The 22,256-nt window shown below is 50.4% G+C and overlaps 5 protein-coding genes across 6 annotated transcripts, besides 21 other annotated features; 2 read left to right on the forward strand and 3 right to left on the reverse strand.

Annotated features, from left to right (window-relative positions):
• Window positions 1-1,279: part of a mobile genetic element that runs on past the window's edge.
• Window positions 73-182: a mobile genetic element.
• A 1,579-nt stretch (window positions 1,280-2,858) lies between the features above and the next one.
• Window positions 2,859-2,879: a tandem repeat.
• A 636-nt stretch (window positions 2,880-3,515) lies between these two features.
• Window positions 3,516-5,415, reverse strand: EKO05_0002514 (uncharacterized protein; the record flags this gene model as incomplete). Its single annotated transcript, XM_038937707.1, has 2 exons — window positions 3,516-5,197; window positions 5,256-5,415. 2 exons carry the CDS (start codon window positions 5,413-5,415, stop codon window positions 3,516-3,518), a joined length of 1,842 nt encoding a protein of 613 aa, XP_038801113.1.
• A 2,304-nt stretch (window positions 5,416-7,719) lies between these two features.
• Window positions 7,720-7,738: a tandem repeat.
• Window positions 7,739-7,758: 20 nt separating this feature from the next.
• EKO05_0002515 (uncharacterized protein) lies at window positions 7,759-9,050 on the forward strand (the record flags this gene model as incomplete). The annotated part of the gene is made up of 3 exons (XM_038937950.1): window positions 7,759-7,932; window positions 7,989-8,473; window positions 8,531-9,050. The coding sequence occupies 3 exons, from the start codon at window positions 7,759-7,761 to the stop codon at window positions 9,048-9,050; spliced, it is 1,179 nt and encodes a 392-aa protein (XP_038801114.1).
• A 1,196-nt stretch (window positions 9,051-10,246) lies between these two features.
• EKO05_0002516 (uncharacterized protein) lies at window positions 10,247-11,179 on the reverse strand (the record flags this gene model as incomplete). The annotated part of the gene is made up of 2 exons (XM_038938178.2): window positions 10,247-10,987; window positions 11,039-11,179. 2 exons carry the CDS (start codon window positions 11,177-11,179, stop codon window positions 10,247-10,249), a joined length of 882 nt encoding a protein of 293 aa, XP_038801115.2.
• Window positions 11,180-13,775: 2,596 nt separating this feature from the next.
• Window positions 13,776-13,780: a direct repeat.
• Window positions 13,781-13,940: a long terminal repeat.
• Window positions 13,781-19,055: a mobile genetic element.
• Window positions 13,787-17,223: a dispersed repeat.
• Window positions 16,121-16,353: a mobile genetic element.
• Window positions 16,124-16,353: a mobile genetic element.
• Window positions 17,224-19,055: a mobile genetic element.
• Window positions 17,315-17,333: a tandem repeat.
• Window positions 17,483-17,667: a mobile genetic element.
• Window positions 17,486-17,667: a mobile genetic element.
• Window positions 17,930-18,246: a mobile genetic element.
• Window positions 17,930-18,387: a mobile genetic element.
• Window positions 17,933-18,387: a mobile genetic element.
• Window positions 18,896-19,055: a long terminal repeat.
• Window positions 19,043-19,594, reverse strand: EKO05_0002517 (Ribonuclease III; the record flags this gene model as incomplete). The annotated part of the gene is made up of 2 exons (XM_038937984.1): window positions 19,043-19,323; window positions 19,375-19,594. The coding sequence occupies 2 exons, from the start codon at window positions 19,592-19,594 to the stop codon at window positions 19,043-19,045; spliced, it is 501 nt and encodes a 166-aa protein (XP_038801116.1).
• Window positions 19,056-19,060: a direct repeat.
• A 759-nt stretch (window positions 19,595-20,353) lies between the features above and the next one.
• Window positions 20,354-21,285, forward strand: EKO05_0002518 (uncharacterized protein; the record flags this gene model as incomplete). 2 transcript variants are annotated; one of them, XM_038937992.1, is made up of 3 exons in its annotated part: window positions 20,354-20,377; window positions 20,437-20,829; window positions 20,878-21,285. In XM_038937992.1, the coding sequence occupies 3 exons, from the start codon at window positions 20,354-20,356 to the stop codon at window positions 21,283-21,285; spliced, it is 825 nt and encodes a 274-aa protein (XP_038801117.1). The 2 variants fall into 2 exon arrangements, with proteins under 2 accessions (XP_038801117.1, XP_059491908.1); XM_059635925.1 differs by having other exon boundaries at window positions 20,437-20,816.
• A 736-nt stretch (window positions 21,286-22,021) lies between these two features.
• Window positions 22,022-22,058: a tandem repeat.
• Window positions 22,059-22,154: 96 nt separating this feature from the next.
• Window positions 22,155-22,188: a tandem repeat.
• The last annotated feature ends 68 nt before the right edge of the window (window positions 22,189-22,256 follow it).

Genomic DNA, 22,256 nt, shown 5'->3' on the forward strand with positions numbered 1-22,256 from the left:
TTGTGAGGCAATTGAGATAGCTACACATAGTCAAAACGCTCCAAATTTTAAGGTTGTACTGTTCTATACTAGTATTTTGTTTGCCAGCCTTTTGCCTTCCTGCAGGCACTTAGGCGTGCTGGCATACTACTAATAAGTTTCTTAATAAGCAAGTTTAGGATGCGACGCCAGCACTCCTTTAACACCTTACAAAACTTATCCTAATGCTCTTCTACCTTACTATAGTTGTTAAACTGTAGGTAGAGCTTATGCATTATCCGTTTAAGGCGCCACTAGAGGTGCTTAATTAGGTTAAGATTAGGTAAGTAAGCTAGCTATAGGAGAGTTGTAATGTTATAATCTGCTATAAACGTCTATACGGCGTAGGAGGTGTGTATACATGCGTTATCCTGCATAAAAAGCTAAGACTTACAATAGTAAGGTAAGAGACCTTACTTAAGTGTTTTAATGTAACTTTTGCTGGTATAGCTACCACGTGGAGTATTAGGGTCCCTCTCTATAATAATAAGTAGACTCTGCTGTGGTCTACCCCGTGCATCTAGCCATATGGCTCCCTACACCATCTGAGCAGGTAGACAACTAGTAGAGATCCTAGTAATCATCCTTAGCTTCCATCTCTCATTAGGATAGCAAAACACCCACTGCTGTTTATGGCCAGAGCCCTTCTAAACAGAGCACTTATTGCTGAACTTAACTGTGTGCTGACGCCAATTAAACGTCTAATGCTCTTAAGCAAACTAGAGACGCTAGAGAGTATGCCTATAAGTAAGTTTAGGCCTCTTTTTACTCCTCTAACAGGTTATATGGTATTGCTTAAGTGCGTAATAGATAGTTAACTTGCTAGGCTTGTAGGTAGTAGTGTTGTTAGGTAGGGCAATCTGGGCGACTTTAGCAAGCTTAGAGTAGGTAATCTGGGGATTCCTTTGTGTTGCGCAGTGTAGGAGCTTCTTCTGCGTATCAGATAGTATCTTAGGTCTGCCTAAGCAAGGTCTATCGCGTGTGGTTCCTGTAGTGTTAAATCGTTTGTAAAGATTTTAGATAGTATGCTTGTAACAGCCAAAGTGACTAGCAACTTTATAGGTACCTGCACCTGCATGTAGCCACCCAATTGCCTAATCCCGCTCTACAGAATTTAAGCGACGGCATTTCTGCATCTAATGGTTAAGAAAGTAAGGAAAACGGAGTGGTAGTGGTGAAGTTGTAGGTGGTCAAAAAGTATAGGTGGCTGGGTTGACGCGTCGGAGGGACGCTAGCGCGGAACTAACTTTTGACGCGCGACTGTAAGATCTGATTAGACGCCTTGGAGAAGCCTGCTTGTTTTCAAAGCAAGAACCGCTTCCAGGTGCGATTTCTTCAAAGATCAAGAGGCACTTAGGATAGTCTTGCAAAGCACTTCAAATTTGTGCAAGTCTAAGCTTTTGGTGCAACCCGAGAGCCTGCGAGTGCTGATAGAATCATTAGAAGCGACATAATAATAAGAATATATGACGAACAAAGGAAGTAGGGACCAGCAGAACGTTGGGCTTGCGACCGCGAGTCAATTACTGTTTTTGCTTGCGCCGCTCTGTAAGACTTCTTCTGATCAGGAAAGAGTGTGACTGATAGTGGCAGGGATCAATGCTTTCGTCTACATGATCTTCGGTCGCATAGTCCACTTCTTCCATCCTGAGCGTCGTTGCGCTGGCCCCAAGGCGTCGAGCATCGCGAAGTACTTCGTTTGGGCTGACATTACAGAGTTCAGGTAGTGGTGCGGATGTGCAGAGTATTGGTCTAAAGGTGTACACGGTTGGCGTAGGCGTGCAGGAAGGTTTCATCGTAGTCGCTCTTGCACAAGTCTTGATTGGCAACACTAATTATTTCCAAAGGTCACATTCACCATCCTTGGCATCATGTTCGTACGGGACATGGTACGAATCAAACAGCAAGGCCGAGTACCCGAAAACCGAACCGGTTGGCGTCTACAGATGTCGAGTATATTCATTGTTCTTATCCTCATCACTGTGCATATACATGCAAGTCGCAATCACCCGTTGCTAACCTAGCAAAGGCTCATATCATCTTCTAACTAATTAAATTCGCAAAAGGCTTCAAACCTAGTAACCTAATGCTGTTTAACGAAGCATTTATGTGCGCCCTTAATGCTACTCTAATATTCCTTGCTCTTCTCCTACTTAGCCTAATACACCCTAGACAAGGGCTTTTTAGACCTAACAGCGAGTTTTTCTTAACTGTCGCGAAAAGAGAAGAAGATCTTGAAGCAAGAGAAGAAAACTAAGAAGCAGGAGAGAAGAGCCGACAAGCAGCGGAGCAAGAAGAGAGAATATGAAAAACCGGAAGCTGGGCTGTCTTAAAGTTAGTTACTACCACTAGGTGGAGGAAGCGGCAAAAAGGTTGGGTGTAGCGAGGCTTGATTGCTCGAATTACTTTATGTTTCTGTTGATGAGATTGACGATGCCTCACGCCTGACAAAAAGATGCGTTGAGTCCGTTTGGAAGCAAGTTGCGCCCCGAAAGAAGACCTCAGATATACCCTAGTCCTAAATGAAGCTACAATGCAGTCCTGTATAATGTCTGAAAGAGCATCGCACAGGACTCATTTTCTGCCACCTGCGATTGAGGCCCTTGCTTTGCTAAATGTCCAGAAGTTCACTGGAGAGTGGACTTAGGGTGAAGGACCAACTTGACCCAGGTCCGTCGCACGGCTTCTTTACAGCCTGTCCGGAGCAAGACCAGGAAATTTAATGCAGCCAGAAAAATCAGAATGGTGTTTCAAAAAGTTCTCCGAGCGTCCTGAAAATTCATTGTTACGATTCAGGTTCGGTTGGCGATGCATTCCAACTGCGACTCACGCAGGAGTCAGGGGGGGGGGGGGGGGGGGGGTTGGACGACATAGCAAGCCTAGCAAGTTTTGTTCAAGGCTTCATCGAAAAGGGTTCAAAGCCCCTTTCGAACCTCCTGTATTGATGAGATCCAGAGGCTGAGTCTGTTATTGAGCAGTGTATGTCTTTCGCTCTTGCTGAGAAAAAGTCCACCAAGCATGATTCGAAGACTAAAACAATGGAGCGGGACGTAAAGAAGGTACAATTTGGGATAAAAGTAGCTTACATTGTGATCATCTCTGGTGGTGCGAAGTGAAGGTTGGAGGCTTGGGCCACACCAGGATAAGCGTGATCTGACGCGTCCCACTGACAGGTCGCGTCAGAGCTCATCAAACAACACAATCTGGAGTTCATCTGCGTTCATGCGTCCGGACAATCTGTAGATCCCTCGCTTACGGATATTGCGTTAGTCGAAGTCGTGTGCACGGCTCGGCGTTTCATGACCGACGGTCAGTTTTGCGGTCCAACTGAGAGCGGCCCCACCGCCTATCGCAAGCCAGGTATGCAACCTTATGTGAGAAACGAGTCTAACGAGTACGTGAAAGAACTGGGAATGTTGGAGATACGTGAGACGTTTGTGTGAAAATGGTATTATCTATGTACAAAAAATATCTAACTTGGAGCTTGTAGAACCCACCTACGCCCTCTTCTTGATCACATCAGCAGCCTTCTCTCCGATACCGTAAGCGGTAGCTTGCAGATGGCAAGAAGGAATGATGGGTACAATTGAGGCATCTACAACGGAGAGCCGTTGTGTCCCGTATACCAGGAGCTTGTCACTCACGCAGCCACCAGCGTTCTCGGGCATCATAGGGCACGAGCCGGAAGGATGGGCGAGGGTAGGCGACAGCATAGCCTGAGCAAGGAGAGCAGAGTAGATGTCCTCGTCGGAAGTGTACTGAGCTCCAGGCACGGTTTCACTGATCTTGTACTCCTTGAGCTCCGGGCGGGCCCAGACAGTGCGGAAGAAACGGAGACCAATTGCCATAACGCTCCTGTCAATTGGGTTGACAAAGGCGTTGTGAATGATGTCAGGGGATCCAGTAGGGTTCTTGGCGTTGATGTGGACGAAACCGCGGGAGAGCGGCTTCTCAACACCAACAAGACCGTAAGAGCCGTCAGCAGGAACAGGGAATTCTGCAACAGCCGCATCCTTGCGCTTGAAAAGACCAGCGATGATCTTCTTCTGCGCAGCGTAACCCTTGAGCAACTTCTTGTTGTTAGCATAGAAGCTGGGGAGGTGAGATGCATCATTCTGGCTGTTGAGGCTGGCAACGATCGAGCTGACGTCCGAAGTCATATCCGGCAGAGAGATGAAAGCGAGCGCGTTACCGCGGGCGTATGTGTACGGCCCAGTCTTGTTGGTCTCGTACTGAGCCCAAGCAGAGGCATTGAATGTGGCGTTGGTCGTCAACAGGTTCGCGCTGGGGTAGTGAACCGGCGTGGTATTGAATACTACTGTAGCGTAGGGATGATCTTGGAAGTTGGAGCCAACTGCATCGAGTTCGACCTTGACCGGAATGCCAGCCGCCTCCAAGACGGACCTGGGGCCAACACCACTAAGCTGCAACAACTTTGGGGTCTGGATAGCACCAGCAGCAAGAACAACCTCTTTCTTAGCATTAACGATAGAAGTTTTGCCAGTAGCGTCATCAGTGATCTCGACACCAGTGGCGGCCATCTTCTTTCCGAAGACAATCCTCTGAGCGGTCGTCTTGGTGAGGATCTTGAGGTTTGTACGTTGAGCGATGGGGTCGATGTACGCGTAGCGTGCGTGTGCCCTGCGACCGGTCTTCTTGTCCATGGTGTTGGCGTACCAGGACGGACCGTAAGCCTCGCCGTTGTTGCCATCCTCAGGAACGTGTACACCGGTAGCCTTCCATGCTGCCCAGTAGTCCTTGATGTCAGGGTATTGGTTGTCAGTGATACTGACAGCCAGAGGACCGTTGCCGTATGTCGTGGCGTCCCAGGTAATGTTAAAGGCCTCAGCGACAGCAGGTGAGGGAGGTTGGAAAGTTGTCCCCTTCTTGAAATAAGGCTCCATACCCTTCCAGCCCCAGCCGTTGTTGCCGAGAGCCTCCCAGGCATCATAATCGGCAGCAGAACCACGGTCGTAGACCATTCCGTTGACAACAGAACCGCCACCAAGGACCTTGGCGACCAGGACGTCGTACGTGGCGTTGCCCAGGCCAGGCTCTGGCAGAGACGTGAGACCATCCCACATCAGGCCATTAGCACTGGTAAGATCGTTTGCCTTGTAGGGAATCATGTTTCCCGGGCTGTCGACAGACTCGCCACTTTCAATGACCAGGACAGATACTACAACACCACGTCAGCATTCAAGCCAGTATTTCTCTGTCCCAAATAGGTTACTCACCATGCTTGTCCTCAGTCAGACGATTTGCGACCACCAAACCGGTGACGCCACCGCCCACGATAACATAGTCGTAGTCTTTAGGAGTTGATGCGGCAAGAGCAGGAGTGAAGATGATGCTGATAAGCTGGACCGCTACGGCTAAACGGGAGAAGACTGGCATCTTGAAACCCAGGTATTAATTTGTCAACGAAAGTGATCTGGGATGTTCGTGGATGAGCGTTGGAAGAATTGCGGATAGTAAGGTCTTTATACAACAGAGAGGAGCATTGGCATTGGTCGAAGTACTCCCGCGCCACGTGGGAGGGCCGGTAGTTCGCCACGTCCCGAGGCTTCCTTTCGTCGATAGGAGGGAGTCCCACAGCAAGGCGAAGGGCGAGCAAAGCTAATGGCTAGAAACGAACAGTGGCGGCTGTGCAATCCTTTCCCTGGCTGGAATCCCATGTTTCTCAGAGCCAAATCCGTCTTTACTAAATTACACAACGGCAGCGAGTCAATGCAATCAAGGATCTGGCACTCTTTGGAACATCGTTGTTAGAACGGCGCGGCGCGTTACCCGAGACCAGAGTTGACATCACGCGATGCCAAAGGAGCTGTGCAGAGCATGGCAGACGAAGGGACCCAATCCAACTCCACTTTAGAGAATTCTGACAGGTGTGCCTTGAAGATCGACCCCACAATGGAGTGCTTCTAGAAGCCGAAGCTGGCAGCTGTCAACGGACAAACATGCAAGCCTGACTGGGAATCATTTTTCGTGTTGCGCAGTCATTGTCTGGGTGCAGGAGATAGGCCTGAAGTAGGGTCTGGCACTCCGTACATGTCCGAGTAACACATAGCAGAGCGTTATTTGGGTAAGGTGAGCAAAAGACTACCGTTGATGGCGAAATTGTAAGGATTCGTCGGGTGCACGTCCAGCAGAAAGAAAAGATGGACGTGCACGGCTCCAGCCAGTCTCCATGACGGCTCGGCATTGCCCTCCCGGTCTCACGCATTCGGGGAAATGTCTGTTTCAAGCCAAACTTCGGAGGGCGCGGCAACTGAAACATACAGATCAGACAAAATTACGCAGCAGCAGAGGCTAAAGCACACAAGACGCTTGTGAACACATTGCCTAGGTGTCTATGTTGATGATCCTGCTTCTCCCCATCTGCCGCAACACGCCGCAATTCCTGCGCCGGAGAGTTACCAAGCAATCGGACCGCTGAACTACCGAAGGAATGGCAAACCATTGACCATAACTGAATCCTGGTAAGCAATAGCATCACAACTGGCCTAGCGGTAGTAGCACACACCGTCGGAATCAGATCATGCTCTGCCGGTCAAAGCGCTCCATTTCTTTAAAGATTGGTGCATTCTGTCATGGCTCAAGCTAGATCCTTCGGCTTCAGGGATGCCCCTAAAAGCACGTGAACGGCAGCCAGACACGCATCTGCGGCCGGGCCTCAAGCCGTCACCGGTCCTCCACACTAGCTTCCCGACCTCAGTAACATCGTCTAATTCAAGGGTTGCAGCATCGGAGCACCGTTTCCTATCAGAGATACTCGTACCTGCAACTGTAACTGCCGGAACATAGTCGATGATTCCGTCGTGGTGAGCTTATTTCGAACAAGCCTCCGGACTCACTTCCAGATGTGAGCAGGTTTCCCTTTACTGGCGGCGTTCTACTTGTCCGCTTCACGTCGAAGCAACGTATGGGTGGAAGTATGAAGTAGCATTGGCGAAGAAGCAAAATTGGAACTATCAGCACTGGTGCTAACCATCTTGCACGATGGCATGAGCAATCACGCCGCTTCGTTCGGCATGTGGCGGCGGGACGAAGTGGCTTTAAGAATGAGGATGGTCTGCCGAATTCTCTACCACGATCCATGAGTCGACATCTCAGGCAAACCCAGGTCGAATCGCTAGCTCTGTCCCACGAATCAAGCTCGAAGAATCTATCCACATTCCGCTCTATAGAGTTCTATCGGTCTGGAGCCGCCGCCATCCCCACACGCAGTAGAAGCTGTTAGAGTGGAACGTCAATAATTGAGACGTGGGCAAGGCTGTACTAACATCTGTCACAGCTTGCTGATGCCAACGCGAGTTAGAGATAGCTTGACACATTTGGAGCCAGAAGTGTGAAGATTCGAAGCGATTTCAGGGCAGCCAACCCCACTCTCCACCGACCCTTCTCCAATCGGCGCAGAGCTGATCCCTGTTGACCCGCAATCAAGGCAGAATCGAACCACGAGCAGTTCGAGCAGTTCGGTCCTTGGATCGATATCCTTGTGCAAAAACATGTAATACGGTCTGGAAACCCGTGTCCCTTCTGCTCGGATCAGTCGCCACGTCCGTGATCTGTACCCAAATCGTCGGTCCTATATTCTCACGTGCGACTGCATTTACGCCTCCAAAATGAGATAGGAGGTAAACTGCCTACATATCGACGTTGCTCGCGACCGCCCTCGGACGTTGTCTTCTCCCTAGCTTTTTTTTTTTTTTTTTTTGGAAAGGCCCGTCGAACACAATGGACAATCCGGGCCCAGCAACACAACACTGGCCCAACGAGAGGCTCAAAGTCCTCGTCCCAGCATGGACTCTTATGATCATTAGTACGGCGTTCCTCGTGTGGAGAGTTGTGTATGGTCTCATGCAAGGGCGCAAGTTCATGGCGTGCGATTACCTGTTGATCATCGCCACAGTAAGTTCTGTACCCACTTTCAGATCGACCAGAAAGCCTGACTAGGTTATCCGTAGCTTTTGAACATTGTCGCGACTTCTATCAACCAAGTTAACGTTGATGCTGGCCTCGGAAGACACATCGAAGATCCGTCGATCGACATCATGCGATACTCATACTTTCTTTGGGTCGCACAAATCTTCAATATCGTGGGTGTAGCGATGCTCAAGTGGTCCATTTGTGCATGGCTGCTGGTTCTCAACTTCTCCAAGCTTTACCAGGCCATTGTGTGGTTCTCGATCGCTCTCGTCACTGCCTTTAACTTCCTAGCGCCAGTATTGACGCTATTTGGTTGCGCGCCTCTTGAAGCGAACTGGAACTATGGTTATCCTGACAGGCGCTGCTGGGCGAAGGGAACTTTGTGGCTCTCTTATACACAGGGAATCTGCAACATTTTGACCGATGTTATTTACATGGCTGCGCCGCTCGTCTACCTCTCCCAGGTCCAGCTATCACGCAAGACACAGTGGGGGATTCGCATCGTCTTCTTGCTGAGTATTCCGTAAGTACTGTCTTGATGTTACACATGCTCAAAAACGCTAACAAGAAGACTCAACAGGGCTACGATTTGCTCCATCTTCAAAACCATCGAGCTGAAAACTATCACCGAAACTTCAGATCCAACGTGGTCAGGCGTCAACCTCACGATTTGGAGTTCAGCTGAGTTATCCATCGGCATCCTCATTGCATCCCTGCCACCCCTGCGCAAGGCATTTGATAGTCTCTTCCAAAGGATCCTCCCCTCGACCCTTGGAAACACCAAAACGCCAAACTCGCAATACGGCTACGGGCGCTCGACAAACGGAAACCACATTAGACTCGACACGTACGAGAGCAACAAACGCACACACAGGAGTGTTCATCCCGGCGAGTCGATGCTGGACGACGACTCCGATAGCGAGCGCGCGATATTGGAGGATGAAGGGGGTAAAGGTGCTGGCATCATGAAAACAACGAAAGTTACTGTCCTCGAGGAAAACGAAGGACCGAGTCAGAAGGCGTCTCAGGAGTCGCTGCAAAAGCGGAGCCACGACTGGGCGTCCCCAGATGTAGAGAGAGGTATTGCCTATGCAAGGTGAAGATGACCATCTCCTTTGTTTGTAACGACCATTCATGTCTTTATGTTCAGCACGTAATTCTGCAGGTGCAGCGCTTTTGCAACCTCATCATCACTGGGTTCCAACTTGGTTTTCTCTCACCTCTTGATTGCGCCATTTCCCCCCCTGGAACGATGTGTACAACCCCGTAATTAGGGGTGGTTGCTTGGTCTGCATCTTATTTTCACTCTCCAGTCGTTGTCTATTGCTAATGGCATACCCAAAAATATCCCAGCAACGACACATCATGATCCCATAACACGTATCACTGTGCTGAACCAACACTGTCCACAGAAGCTTAAGATCGACTGCATCCACGAAAGCCAACATCCCACCATACAGTGTTCTCAAGCTCAGATCTACACAAGTACTCAGTGAAAGCGCTCGTGATAGATCGTCTCGGCAGCTTCAACCAAATAGATCATCCACCCGAAACTGGTTTCACTTTGATCCTGTCGCAGTAAGGTGGTCTGTGAAAGATGCTGATCCCAAGACCAAGCCACCGAGCACGGAGGGCTCGGAACACATGACCAGATTACTGATCCGATCCAACACCGTTTCAGACTAGAACAGGATCAGATAGGTATGTAAACGTGGTTTCCGACCACAACAATGGAATAAGGAACTTGATCGATTCTTTCACACTCTGATCCAACTTTCCAGTTCTCTCAGCTCCAACAAATTCCAACAAGATCACCATGATAGACTACTAGCAGAAAGTTTGTACTCTAGGCAAACATCTGCCTGGCAGGGAGAGGAGAGGCCGGCGTAGATTGCGTTCAAAGTTGCACAGTGCACGTTAACAGCACCAAGACGCGGGCAGTAACGAGCGGTCTGCTGCTACCTTCGAGGGCTAAGAGATCGTACTGTTATTGTCGTGCTACCTAAGCCAGCCCCACATTGCGATGATCCGTAAGCGGCTACCGCCAGTTTCCGACGTTGTTGGGTAGGTCTGACCTTGTTGTTGACTCACTTGGTGCCCTGGTGCTAGATGCATGCTGCATGGATGTAGATTCATCGTGGTCCACGACTCCTGCACTGACGCCATGTTTCCTCAGAAGTTGAATCCATGATGCAGCAACCCCGCAAGTCTCTAGATGCATTTCCACGGTTGTCAAGCGGTTGTTTTTGATGGGAGTGGGGGGAAACCTGCACTCAATTGTCCACACCCTCGCTACTCACTGGATCATCCCAGCTTTCTTGAACATCGGAAACGCATCCCACCATCCTTCCTCCGGCTTACGGTTCTCGTGGGATCCTGCATTTCTCAGCCTGTTCAGACTCAGATGTCGATCGAAAGTCAGCCAGTACCCGACACTATCAAGCTGGCCCGAGTTCCAGATATCCACACCCTTTACCTCAGCCTCTCTCAGCTCCTCTCGATATGCTTTGATTAGGTCGCTTGGCTTTGGATCGTTCACACTTGCTGTGTCCCGTGGCGGGATACCTCTCAAGCCGAACCAGCTCGCGACCTGAGGCCAACGCTGTCGCATGGAGCCCGGTATCGCGCTATCGGCTACGTTGAAAATGCGTTCGCGGAAGTCATCCGGGTGGAGCGATGCATGTATAGCAAGTTTTGCCAGCATCGTTGCGCTTACTTCCTTGAACAAGGAGTCGTAGCCGGCTTTTACACCTTGAAACGGCGCCTCTGCGGCTTGTCCGTGGACAAGCTTGTAGGTATAGAGGTACACTGCCCAGTGGCCTGCAAGTGAGAAGCCGGATCCATTGGGCGTAAATCCAACAATGACATCTGGAACTAGCTCACACCAGGTCCATTGTTGATCTTTGGACTCTTTCGCAAGCAAGGCACGGTAGTGTGGGTATGCAACCGTCTTTACGTAGTCATCTGGTAGTTGATCTACGAGGGCTTCCGTAAGTGGTGCTGTGAAGATGCCATCGAGGCGGTATATTCCGTAGCCCTAAAGAAGTCACTGCGTGGTGCGCCTAATACTGAGAATTTATTTGCTTACCCTTGTGCCACCAGGGTATACAAAGAACTGAAAGTTCACGGAAAAGCTTTTGACAGCTCGTGCAACACGGCGCATCATACCAACGTTGGTCTGGATTTCCTTCTCAGAATCCGCATCACTCTTAAATGCTAAAGTATGCATTAGCTGGTCGCTTTGAAGCCAGGTCCTTCGAAACGAGTGCTCACAGAAATAGTATACATGGCTGACCGAAGCAACATCCGGGATGTTCGATTCAAGAAAGCTCTCCAAAGCCTCATCACTGCACAGTAGATCTGCGCCTGAGACTAGCTTTAGCTCAGGGTGATCGAGTCCTCAAGGTGTTGGCTAAAAAGAGTCGTCGATATTCAAAGGCCTGTTGACTAGGGCAGTCACTTTGCGGAACGGAGATTGCGAAGGGTAAGGTTGGAGCAGCTGGTTCACGACTGACAAGCCGATGAGCCCGGAGGCACCGATGACAAGCGCATGGTAGCCCGCCATTTCATGTGAATATTGGTTGGTGGATATTGACGATATTGACGGTTTGTGTAAAAGGAGTCAGCGGCATTCTGTTGATTAGAGGATTAGAAGTCTTGAAAAGTGGATCTGATGATTGAGGATGAGTCGAGATGAACGCGCCCCATTGAGCAACGCGGAAGACGCAACGTGAGGTGTGACGTCGTCACCAGACCGAGGAGCGATTTTAGAAGCTTTCGCACGGTTAACCATCAGCCAATACCTGCGATGAACCTAAAATCGACATTCAAAAGACAAATCTCGCTACGTTGTTAGAGTAGGGACCATATCTGGAGGAACCATGGCAACTGAAGAGGCCTCGAGATCCAGAGAACTTTTTTGGGTGCTATAATCCTATTGTGCGATAGGCGCAAACAGGAATGTGGAAGGCCGTTGAGCCAAAAGCAAAAGCGACGTGAGTTGCGCATATCCTTCGTGTGTTGGGTTCAAGACTGACAAAAACTTGAATGATTGAATCAACCATATCACTGTGCTGATACGCCAGTACGTATCGGCGAAGATTCCAGAGCGTCGTTCAATGCTCGTTGTTCTGCAGAGGCAGTGTTAGAAGACGTACGCAGGCTCATCATTGCAGATCGAGAATCCAACTGCCGGGATGGTTTACGCATGCCCATAGATCCGGTCTGGCGCCGCTGAGCCCAGAATCCCCAAGAACGAGCAATTCCAGATCAGCAAAACGACGAGGGGGCGCCCCTCAGGTGAATCTGATCTGCGTCCATGCTCTTTTACAAGAGATAAGACGCAGAAGAGATACCATAGGGACGCCAGCCTTTCGATAGAGGGATCTGATGCTGCTTTTTCCTGAGGATTTCAGGGTCAGCAATGGAAGGATCTAGAAGGATGCACAGTGGTCAATTGGTGACAGCTGTTCACGTTGAGAAATGGGAAATATGTGGCGTTACCATGAGGAAGCGATGCTCTGTGAATCCAAAATGTTTGATAACTTGGAGAACAGCGTCGTCTCCGCCGTCCTGGTGCACAGCGCCGATAATCGCCTCGAGGGTAGCAGCTACCATCTTTGCAGAGACGACGGTGCCAGCGTTGCAGTAGACCAAGTTGTCGATCTTGAGCGTATAACCACGCTGGGAGAGACATTCAATGCTTAGCGTGTCGTTGCGTAAGATGGTCCACTCGGTAGGCGTAAGCTCGTTGCCTGTCTGATGAGCAGTGTGTTGAGAGAGCTGTGATAGTATAAATTTACCACGGCTATCGAGAGCACTGTACCAAAGACCACAGAGGGCCTTGGCAAGGACTGCATTTCCAAGTACCGAAAGTCTCTTGTTGTTGGGAAGGCTAATAAAGGCCCCATAATCGGCGGCGGTTTGTGGTGCAGCCATCTGCACAGCTTCGGCGGCGAGTGTCTTGTCTGTGAAAGTGTAGTTGGTCAAGTGTTCGACTTCTAGGGCCTTCGTGTTAACGTGTAGGAGCATGTTGAGGTTGAGAGTTGCGTGGCAGCGGTGACAAAGTTGGGTGTGGGGGAGTGTCTGGGGAGGTCACTTTCTTATCATGACCGATGAGCCGGCGCTAGTAATCTCAGGAATGTGCCATGGGTGATATATGGAGTTGCAGTGCAAGGGATGCCTTCTGAATCGCGGGGATGTTATTCACAAAAAGGCGAGAGTGAGGCAGGCAAATGGCGCTGAATCTGTATTATTCAAAGGAGTGTGAATCGAGCACTACTGCATGCTAAAACGAGCGAAACAGGTGTAAACCAAACCACCATCAGGCGCATGAAAAATGAGCGGAACGGATACATAGATCCCATTTTCATCTTGATATCCAATCAGAACACGCTTACAAGAAACGTACATTGAAACGGCAGAGCGGTTACTCAGCGTTCTCAACAGTCTACACATACGTGTTAGTACAACTCCGGGGCCGTGGTGTACAACAGCACCCGAGGCAAGGCTATTGTAACCACAGTGCGAGCTCTTAGCCCACGCACGGCATCAGGTACTCTAGGATAGTTTACGAGAGGCAAGGGGAGAGCACTGGCGACGCGTACATGGGGTTGCACCGGATGTGTGGTATTGACATGCGATCTGCCTCCAGATCGCAGTGTCGATTCAGTCAACCCGGTGGCCGTCAGGTACACATTCGTCAGATCTGTCCTGCTACCTCTCATAAAGCATCCTGGAGTGCCCAATGTCAACTCGTATCTAGGTAATGCACTTTGGTTATCATCTGTATGTTTTTAATATGTAAGGGTGAGGGGCTGTGGAACAATACTGTTGCGGTATCAATTAGGTGTCAATCGGACCGTCTACCCACGGCAGACGGCCCTAGCTTAGTTGGTCTCGGGACAGGTATATATTGCACTCTCCTAGCTAGACAGCAATACAGCGCAGTCTTTCTATTATTCCCTACAGCGGCTAGTTACGCCGCCACAGTTATAAGCCCAGAAGCCTTTAGTTAATTGCTGCGTTTACCTGTTTATATACAGCCTGTACGACTAGCTGTTAACACAACTAGATTGATTATTAACCCGTCAAATAGAGCACGTCCTAAGAGATAGCACAATGAGTGCATATGAGCAGGACCCGCTAGTGACAAAGACGTCAGTCATACTCAGCAAGCCTGATGACTGGGAGAAGTGGTTGTTTGTGAGAAAGGACATAGCAGACAGAGACAACCTGTGGCCGTACGTCAACCTAAGTCTGTCAGTGGACGAGCTGAGGAAGCTACAAGATGAGAAGCTACAGGAGAAGCCTGTGTAGAGGTTTAAGAAAACTCAGGTATCTAAAGAAGAGCAGGACGATATTGACATTAAGGATCTGTCTGCTGAAGAGATATCAGTCTACAACACGTAGGCAAGGAGGTTTGAGCGTAAGGAGGCAAGATGGTTACAGAGAGAGAAGGCCTTAAGAAGCTTCAACTCTGAGATTGCCCAGACAATCGACGTCAAGCACCTGGATCTTATTGTCAGCTGCTCAGACCCGTACAGTCGATTGACAACGCTCAAGAAGCACCTCTGCCCATCAGTAGGTGAGCGGAATCACCAGCTACGCAGCCGCTACAGAGCTGTGTGTACAAGACCAAGGAGAGCAAATCTGGATACCTGGTTTAACGAGTAGGTAACAATCACCAGACTCCTGACGGAGGCCAAGATGCCCGAAGTGGATGGTAACCGATCTCAAGAGGACTTTATACTGTCAATCAGGGGCCTTAACAATAGCTGGGCAGCTACACAGCTGCATAAGCTAATCAGGAAGGACTAGAGAGGAGAGCAGTACACGTCAACCGCAGATCTTGTAGCTGAATTTCGGTCTTACTATCGACGCACACGTCCAATTGCATTATCTCTTGGCACGTTTGCAACGTTAGGTGTTGCACCCAGCACGGCTAGCACACCTAGCACAGACAACCTGACAGCCTTAGGTGGATCAACACGACGTACGGCATGCCTGTGTGGGAATAGCCACAGATTCAAGGACTGTCAATACGTCAACCACAGCCTACAGCAGTCTAATTAGACGCCAGATGCAGCAGTAGAGAAGAAGTTTAACGAGCTACGCCAGGCTGAGACTACTATAGCTAAGGCACTTAGACACGTAGAAGCTCGCCTTAGGAAGAACGGCAAGCAAGAAACAGAGAGTAAGAAGCAGTCTGTAATCAGCATGGATAATGGCCAGCCAGTCAGGAGCACGACCCACTGCAATGCTATGCTACAGACTACAGCTATAGCTAATCAGAGTCAGCCGCTGCTACTTACTAGGTGGATACTGGATCCAGGTTCAAACTGTCACGTGACAAACACTAGAGGATCTAATTAGACTACAACTATGAAGGGAGGACCCACAGACTACGTGTACGCTGGCGGAGTGCTAGCACAGATAGAGGAGTGGGGTGAGGTAGTACTCAACGTCAAGACGCCAACAGGAAGAAGCCAGATGAAGTTGACGTATGTGGCCTATATCCCTGGATTCTTCACAAGCGTGGTTGGATTGTCACGCAGCAGGCCTCTAGGAGTACACTTTGACTCAGGACGTGACTGCCTATACTAGGAGAAAGCGTCAAACGTCATATGTCTATTACAGTACCAGGATAGACACTGGTTAATTAACAATAAGAAAGAGCAGGCACTGCAGCTGGCTCTATTGTTAGTGTATGCGACACGATATCCAGTACCCAGGCCGTTACAAGACGAACAGAAGCCACTAACAGTTACCTAGAAGGATGCCTATAAGCTCCTTGGCCACGTAAGTCAGAAGGCAGTAGCTTAATTGAGCAACCACGTCGACGGGATACAGGTTGAACAGCACCCTAAGGCACCCTAATGGGACATGTGTGAGACGTGCATACAGGCGAAGCTACACAGGATAGTTAGCTAACAACCACCTAGGGAGCCAGCCATCCGTCCATTCTATAGACTTGGCATTGACCTTGTTTAATTGCGTGAGAGAACAGAGCGCTGTTACAACAGAGACCTGTGGATGTTCTATGCCGTTGACCAGTACACGTCTTGGCACGAGGCGTGCTGCCTACCAGATAAGAGCTCAGTGACGCTGAGGCGTGCTGCAGAGAGACTACTGGCGAAGATTAGACGTCAGTACAATGCTGATGTGTCAGTTATAAGACTAGACAGTGACCGTAGCTATAGTGAGATGCTACAGATATTCAGAGACCTTGGTATTGTCGTAGAACCAAGAGCCGAGTACACTGAGGAACAGAACGGACTCACAGAGAGAGCCGGCAGCACGATTGTCACGAGGGGACGGGCTATCCGGATCGGCGGAGACCTGCCTATGGAGTTGACTAACGAGTGCTGCATGACAGCTGTATATCTCCTCAATTGCACGCCTACAGAAGCACTGTCCTAGAGAACTCTATATGAGGTTGTCCACAGACGTAAGCCAACAGTTGCTTACCTGACTACTATTAGATCCCGAGCATACGCGTTAAACACGAAGCTGAAGCGCAGAGAGAAGCTACAATCACGTGCGTTAATGGGACAGCTAGTAGGCTATGACTCCACAAATATCTATCGCGTGTGGATGCTGACGCTGCAGAGAGTATTAAGGACACGGGACGTGGTCTTCCTGCCGTTAGAGCACAGCATGGAGGAGGTTTACCCAGAGAGACAGAGACTACGTGAGATTGCTACTGTTCTCAACATCCCAGAAAATCCAGAGGAACCAGAGCAACTTATAGGGGAGTCACACGTCAGTAAAATCATTCCTAGTCAAGAAAACGTTAACAAGACAGAGGATGCCCATGAGGCAGAGAGCGTTGACGAAGCAGAGAGTTAGCTAATGAATGAGATGGCTGGTCATCGAGAGTCACAGAAGGAAGTGACAGAGAGTACAGAATGGCTACCGACGCCTGAGGACACACCCGAGCCGAGTTATCTGCTGGATGGCAACAGAGAGATAGTTGAGAGTAGTCAGGAGAGTGGCAGCATGCCACGAGGCTGGCAGACTCTTATGCCTGAGGCAGAGGCTCCGGATCGACGATCGAATAACGCTCCAAGGAGAGAAGAGATCAGCAGCCAGATTGACGAGGCAAACGTGCTGACGTCAAGGAGACAGAGACGCCCGCTGGGATCGTACTACACAGCATTTGCACTAGCTGTCAATCCGTCAGAATCTCAGAAACTTATGGGCGAAGCGCCACGCACAAGGCTGCACAGAGACAGGCTCCCAGCACCCCCACGACAGTAGAGAGACCTAGAGAAGCACCTGCACGGACAGGAGTTCAGAGAGGCAGCTTATGCTGAGTTTGCTAGCTGTTAAGAGAAGGGATGCTTTGCAACCACGTCAGTGACAGCAGCAGCAGCAGCCGCTGAGGCACAGATACTCCCTCTGAAGTGGGTATTCACATACAAGTTTAACAAAGATAGGTACCTCTACAAGTATAAGGCAAGACTTGTTGTTAGAGGAGACCTCTAGAACGAGTGGGGAGACACGTACGCAGCCACACTGGCAGCACGTGTATTCAGATCTCTAATGGCTATAGCTGCCGCATTTGGCCTTCAGGCGTATCAGTATGACGTGCTGAACGCGTTCCTGAATGCACTACTAGAGCAGCTAGTCTATGTTCGTACACCAGAACCGTTCGTAAGACAGATAGGCAAGCTACTTGAACTTAAGAGAGCCCTATATGGCCTTAAGGACGCACTACAGCTTTAGTTTAAGCACCTGAGCAGAACGCTGGTGAACCTAGGGCTAAGACTAATCAAGGACGTGCCGTGTCTATTTACAAGCAAGTATTTAATTGTGTTCTTCTATGTGGATGATATTGTTGTTCTAGTACACCTACAGCATCTCAGCTATCACAGCCAATTTGAGAAGCAGCTGCAGGCAACGTACAACGTGCGAAGACTAGGTGCCCTAAAGTAGTTCCTAGGTGTACGGGTACTTAGAGACTAGGAAGCAGCATCTATATGGCTGGTACAGGACTCTTTTATTAACAAAGTGTTAGCCAAGTTCAACTTAGCACAGACGTCAGGGAGATACCCAGTGGTACCGTTAACTGAGAGCTACCTGCCGTTGAGCACAGAGGAGCCGAACGCCAGCCGCACACAGATATACCAGCAGCTAGTTGGCTCGCTAGCCTACATATTAACCTTTACAAGACCTGACGTGTCGCGAGCACACTTAGTCCTAGCACGTCATCTACAGAACCCTGGGCAGAAGCACGTGGCAGCTGCTAAGCACGTCTGGAGATATCTGATAGGTACAAAGTACTTGGCTATTAGAGCATGTAACAGAGCAAGGAGCAGTACCACATACATTAGCCAAATCAACGATCTGTCAACGTTCTATAGAGCATCTGATGCAGCGTTCGCTAACGATAAGGAATCTAGACAGAGCTTATATAGATACCTGTTTAAACTGTATAGTATGTGTATAGACTAGAAGGCGACACGTTAACGCTCAGTTGCCAAGTCTACTACAGAGGCAGAGCTTATGGCTCTCTCCGTGGCTGGGGGGGAGATGGAATGGTGGAACAGAGTGTTCAAACACCTTAGGTTCAATCCTGACGTGAAGCCAGTCATCTACTGTAATAATCAGCAGACAGTAGGCATAGTTACGAAGCAGGAGGACAGGCTACACACAAAGCTACGCCACGTTGACACGCATTAGATGTGGCTTAGGCAGGAGGTACAGCACAGTTGTATAGACGTTGCCTGGTGCCCTACAGCAGACATGCCAGCAGACGGCCTTACTAAGACTCTAGTACGACAGAAACACAAGAGATTTGTCCAACAGCTTAGATTAGAAGACGTTAAGCATTACCTTATAGACAGCACTTAGGAGGCTAGGATACCAGATCTAGCAGGCCTCACCGGGTGGTACTAGGTAGATAGATTCAGCCTTGTTGTTCACGGCAGCTGGGGGGGAGTGTTGCGGTATCAATTGGGTGTCAATCGGACCGTCTACCCACGGCAGACGGCCCTAGCTTAGTTGGTCTCGGGACAGGTATATATTGCACTCTCCTAGCTAGACAGCAATACAGCGCAGTCTTTCTATTGTTCCCTACAGCGGCTAGTTACGCCGCCACAAATACCAATAGCAGATGGTGTTTGAAGAAGCTAAGATGGCTTATGACTATACGAACAGCGTCAAGACTGTAACCAGAATCCACGTAGACGGCGCCAATGATGGCTTCAACAGCGTTAGCCATCATTCCGTTTGAAATGCGGCCATGATGACCAGGGTTCTTGATGACGACGTCATCGAGCCCAAGGCTGAAGCCACGTCGAGCGAGGCGATCATCGGTCACCAGATCGCCCTGGAGTTCCGACCATTGACCTTTGGTGAGTAGGCGACCTTCGGTATATCAGCACACATTCTCGACATCGTGCCCAGAGTTCCTACTACCTTCCGCATTCCGTACATCGAACCACGAGGTACACAGCACCATATCAATGACTCTATCGCCCACAATAGCAAGGCGATCGTTCTTTCCAATCTGACGCCATTGTCCGCTGTAGAAAACAGGTTGTCCGTCGGAATTGATGGATTCAACCCTAAGAAGATTTTGGTTGAAAATGCGATTGATCATACGTTCCAGAAGAGCTAGTTTATGGGCAACGTCCATTTTGGAAATTTTGCTATGTTTCGGGATTCAGGATGGTGTTCAAAGAGAAGGGTAGAAGAAGTGGTGGGTTTCAGAACGGTACGCCTGGAACTGCCATTTATATGTTCTCATAAATGTCAGGTTGGCAGACGTAGCTACCCAGGCGACGAAAATGTCAACCCCTCCAACGGAATGGTTGATGACACTCAAAACGTCGTCGAAGCAACCTTGAGTGCTTCAAAAATGTGTGATTGTAATTTAGACGTGGGGCAGAGCCTCTGGAGTTGGCAAAAACAAAAAAAGCCGCATGTAAACATGCAATCCTTACATCCAAGCAAGGTAGTCCGATTGATCATGGTGGAGCCTTACAAGCGTGTAGCCCTTGAAAGCTCTACAGTTGTCGAAAGCTTGCGGACAAGTCCCTTGTTGGACAGTAAAGTCGAGGAATAGTTGCTGCATCTCAATGTGTGGCGAAAGCGAGCTCTTACAACTTAAAGCACAACAACGTTCAGATTGGACAATCTGTGCATGTGCCGTCCGTGAACCTGCTTTTAGATATTTCCCAGGGTTCGAGCATGATCTTCGCGCAGTGACCGCAGCCAAGTCGCTGGTTCTCGCTAGGCTAGGCTACGTCATTCCGCGAACAGGGTTCAGGATGCAGCGTTAAGACATGTGGCTCGCAGTAGCACCCTGATTTGCATCCGCATAAGCGCAACGGAAGCACCACCGTACGGAACGCTCGGGATCTAACGCTGCTTAATCGTCTCGGCGGCGCAAGACATGGGCGAATATGAAGAGCTTGTGGTACGCAACTCCGGGGTGACGGATTACTGCATTTGCTGATGCATCTTTGCGTTGACTAGGAGCTCGGTATCGAAGGCGTCGACAAGGCTGTCGACAAATACCACGATAGAGCTTTTGACAAAGTCGGTAAGCATTCCCCAGCTTGGCACAGGCGACACGACGGCCAGCAGCAACAGGAGAGGAAGCGAAATCGAAACCCGCAGCCAAGCGAGTCTTCTCGCGCAAACCACGAGTCGTATCGCAAAGACCACGAGACATCGAGAGGTCACGACGAAAGGGATTCGGAATCTGATATGTACGCCCCTGATCGCCGGCAAGAGCGCGACTACCAGGAGCGGAGAGATGTGCGATATGTATCTGATGAGACCGTTTACTATCGAGGCCCAGACGCAGGCGCTGTTGTGATGCGTGGCAGCGATCCGTACAACAAAGCTCGTGGGTACGAAGTGGCAGTCAGTGGTTTTCTCGTGCGATGAACTGCGCTCACTAACAGCGAACAGCCATATCAACAGCCTCCGTACAACAGTCGGCGAGAGGGCTACGGACAGCGAGGGCGTCCTGCACCCCAGAGACGCCGCTCATCGTGGTCGCCGCAGCGATCTGGAAGGGAGCGTGGAGACTCCCGCCGTGCTCGCTCCAGATCTAGGTCACGATCGGCAGACAAAACGCATCGTATTGCAGTCACTGTGGCTGGAGGGTTGATCGGCGGCCTCTTGGGAAATCAGCTGGAGAAAGGCAAGAAGTATGATACAGCTGCGACCTTGGTCGGAGCTGTGATTGGAGGCATCGGCGCGAGGGAAATTATTGAGCAGTGGGACAAGAGGAAGTCGCGGCGAGAAGATTGCGACGAGAAGTGGGATGAAAGGTATGGTGACGACCGAGACCGCAGAAGGGACGACCGCAGATGAGATGAGCGTTGTGAGCGCGACGACGACCGCCGATGGCAAGGTGCTGTGGATGGCAAGGTGCTGTGGATGGCAAGGTGCTGTGGATGGCAAGGTGCAACTCAGACGGCGCGTTGCTCTCTGGGAACGATATCGCTCCGTACACGACTTACGAAATCGAGACGAAACAATGGACATGAGTTACGAGATGATAAGAGCACGCTGGTGGGCTGAGGCTGGATTTTGGACGAATGACGTTGCGGGAGGTCCGTTCCCACGACGCGGTGATCTCAAGCGCAGGGCCGGCGATGGTCAGGGGTGAAGGCCGGCGGGCCGCCGTTGGTTCGAATGGCACTTGATGGCCGCGGTCGAAGCACTCTCTGACGTCTAAGCCTAACAGGGCTGCCACGATGCCTGCAAACGGACGCACTGGGTCCATCCAGACTCCATGGTGCGATTGCAAAGAGAGCCCCTTCGGCCGCCAGCAGTGGCAGGGGAAGAAGCGTGGGCTGGGCTGGCTGGCTTGCTGTGTCGCAGGGGCTTGATAACGATAGAGAGTTAGAGTTCGCTTCGTGTTGGAGCTTGGGCGAGCTGGGCGAGCTGGGCAAGCATGCACAGGCAGGGCAAGCATGCACAGGCCCGTGTTTCAAGGACGTTCCTTCCTTCTTTCTAGAAGATCCACATTGTGCTCGTTCCCGCGCCGACCAAGCCCGTGTTTCCCGCGTCCATCGTCACCCATCACCAATTCTCCGAGCAGCATCACGCCGCCACGCCGCCACGCCGCCACGCCGCCACGCTGACGAGCCGACCATCTCGACATCTGCTCTCAGGCATTGCCGAGCACGTGGCTGTCCTGCATTCGGGGGAAGCCCGGCGACCAGCAGCCTGTTGATTGCTATTGCTACTGCTACTGCTACTGCTGCTGCTTGTGCCGTGGTTTGCTGCGTTCCCGCCCCGCCCTCACACCGCACGCAGCAAGCGCTCGCACTGGGCAG

Source organism: Ascochyta rabiei, chromosome 4, assembly GCF_004011695.2.
Source record: "Ascochyta rabiei chromosome 4, complete sequence".
Taxonomy (NCBI): Eukaryota; Fungi; Ascomycota; class Dothideomycetes; order Pleosporales; family Didymellaceae; genus Ascochyta; species Ascochyta rabiei.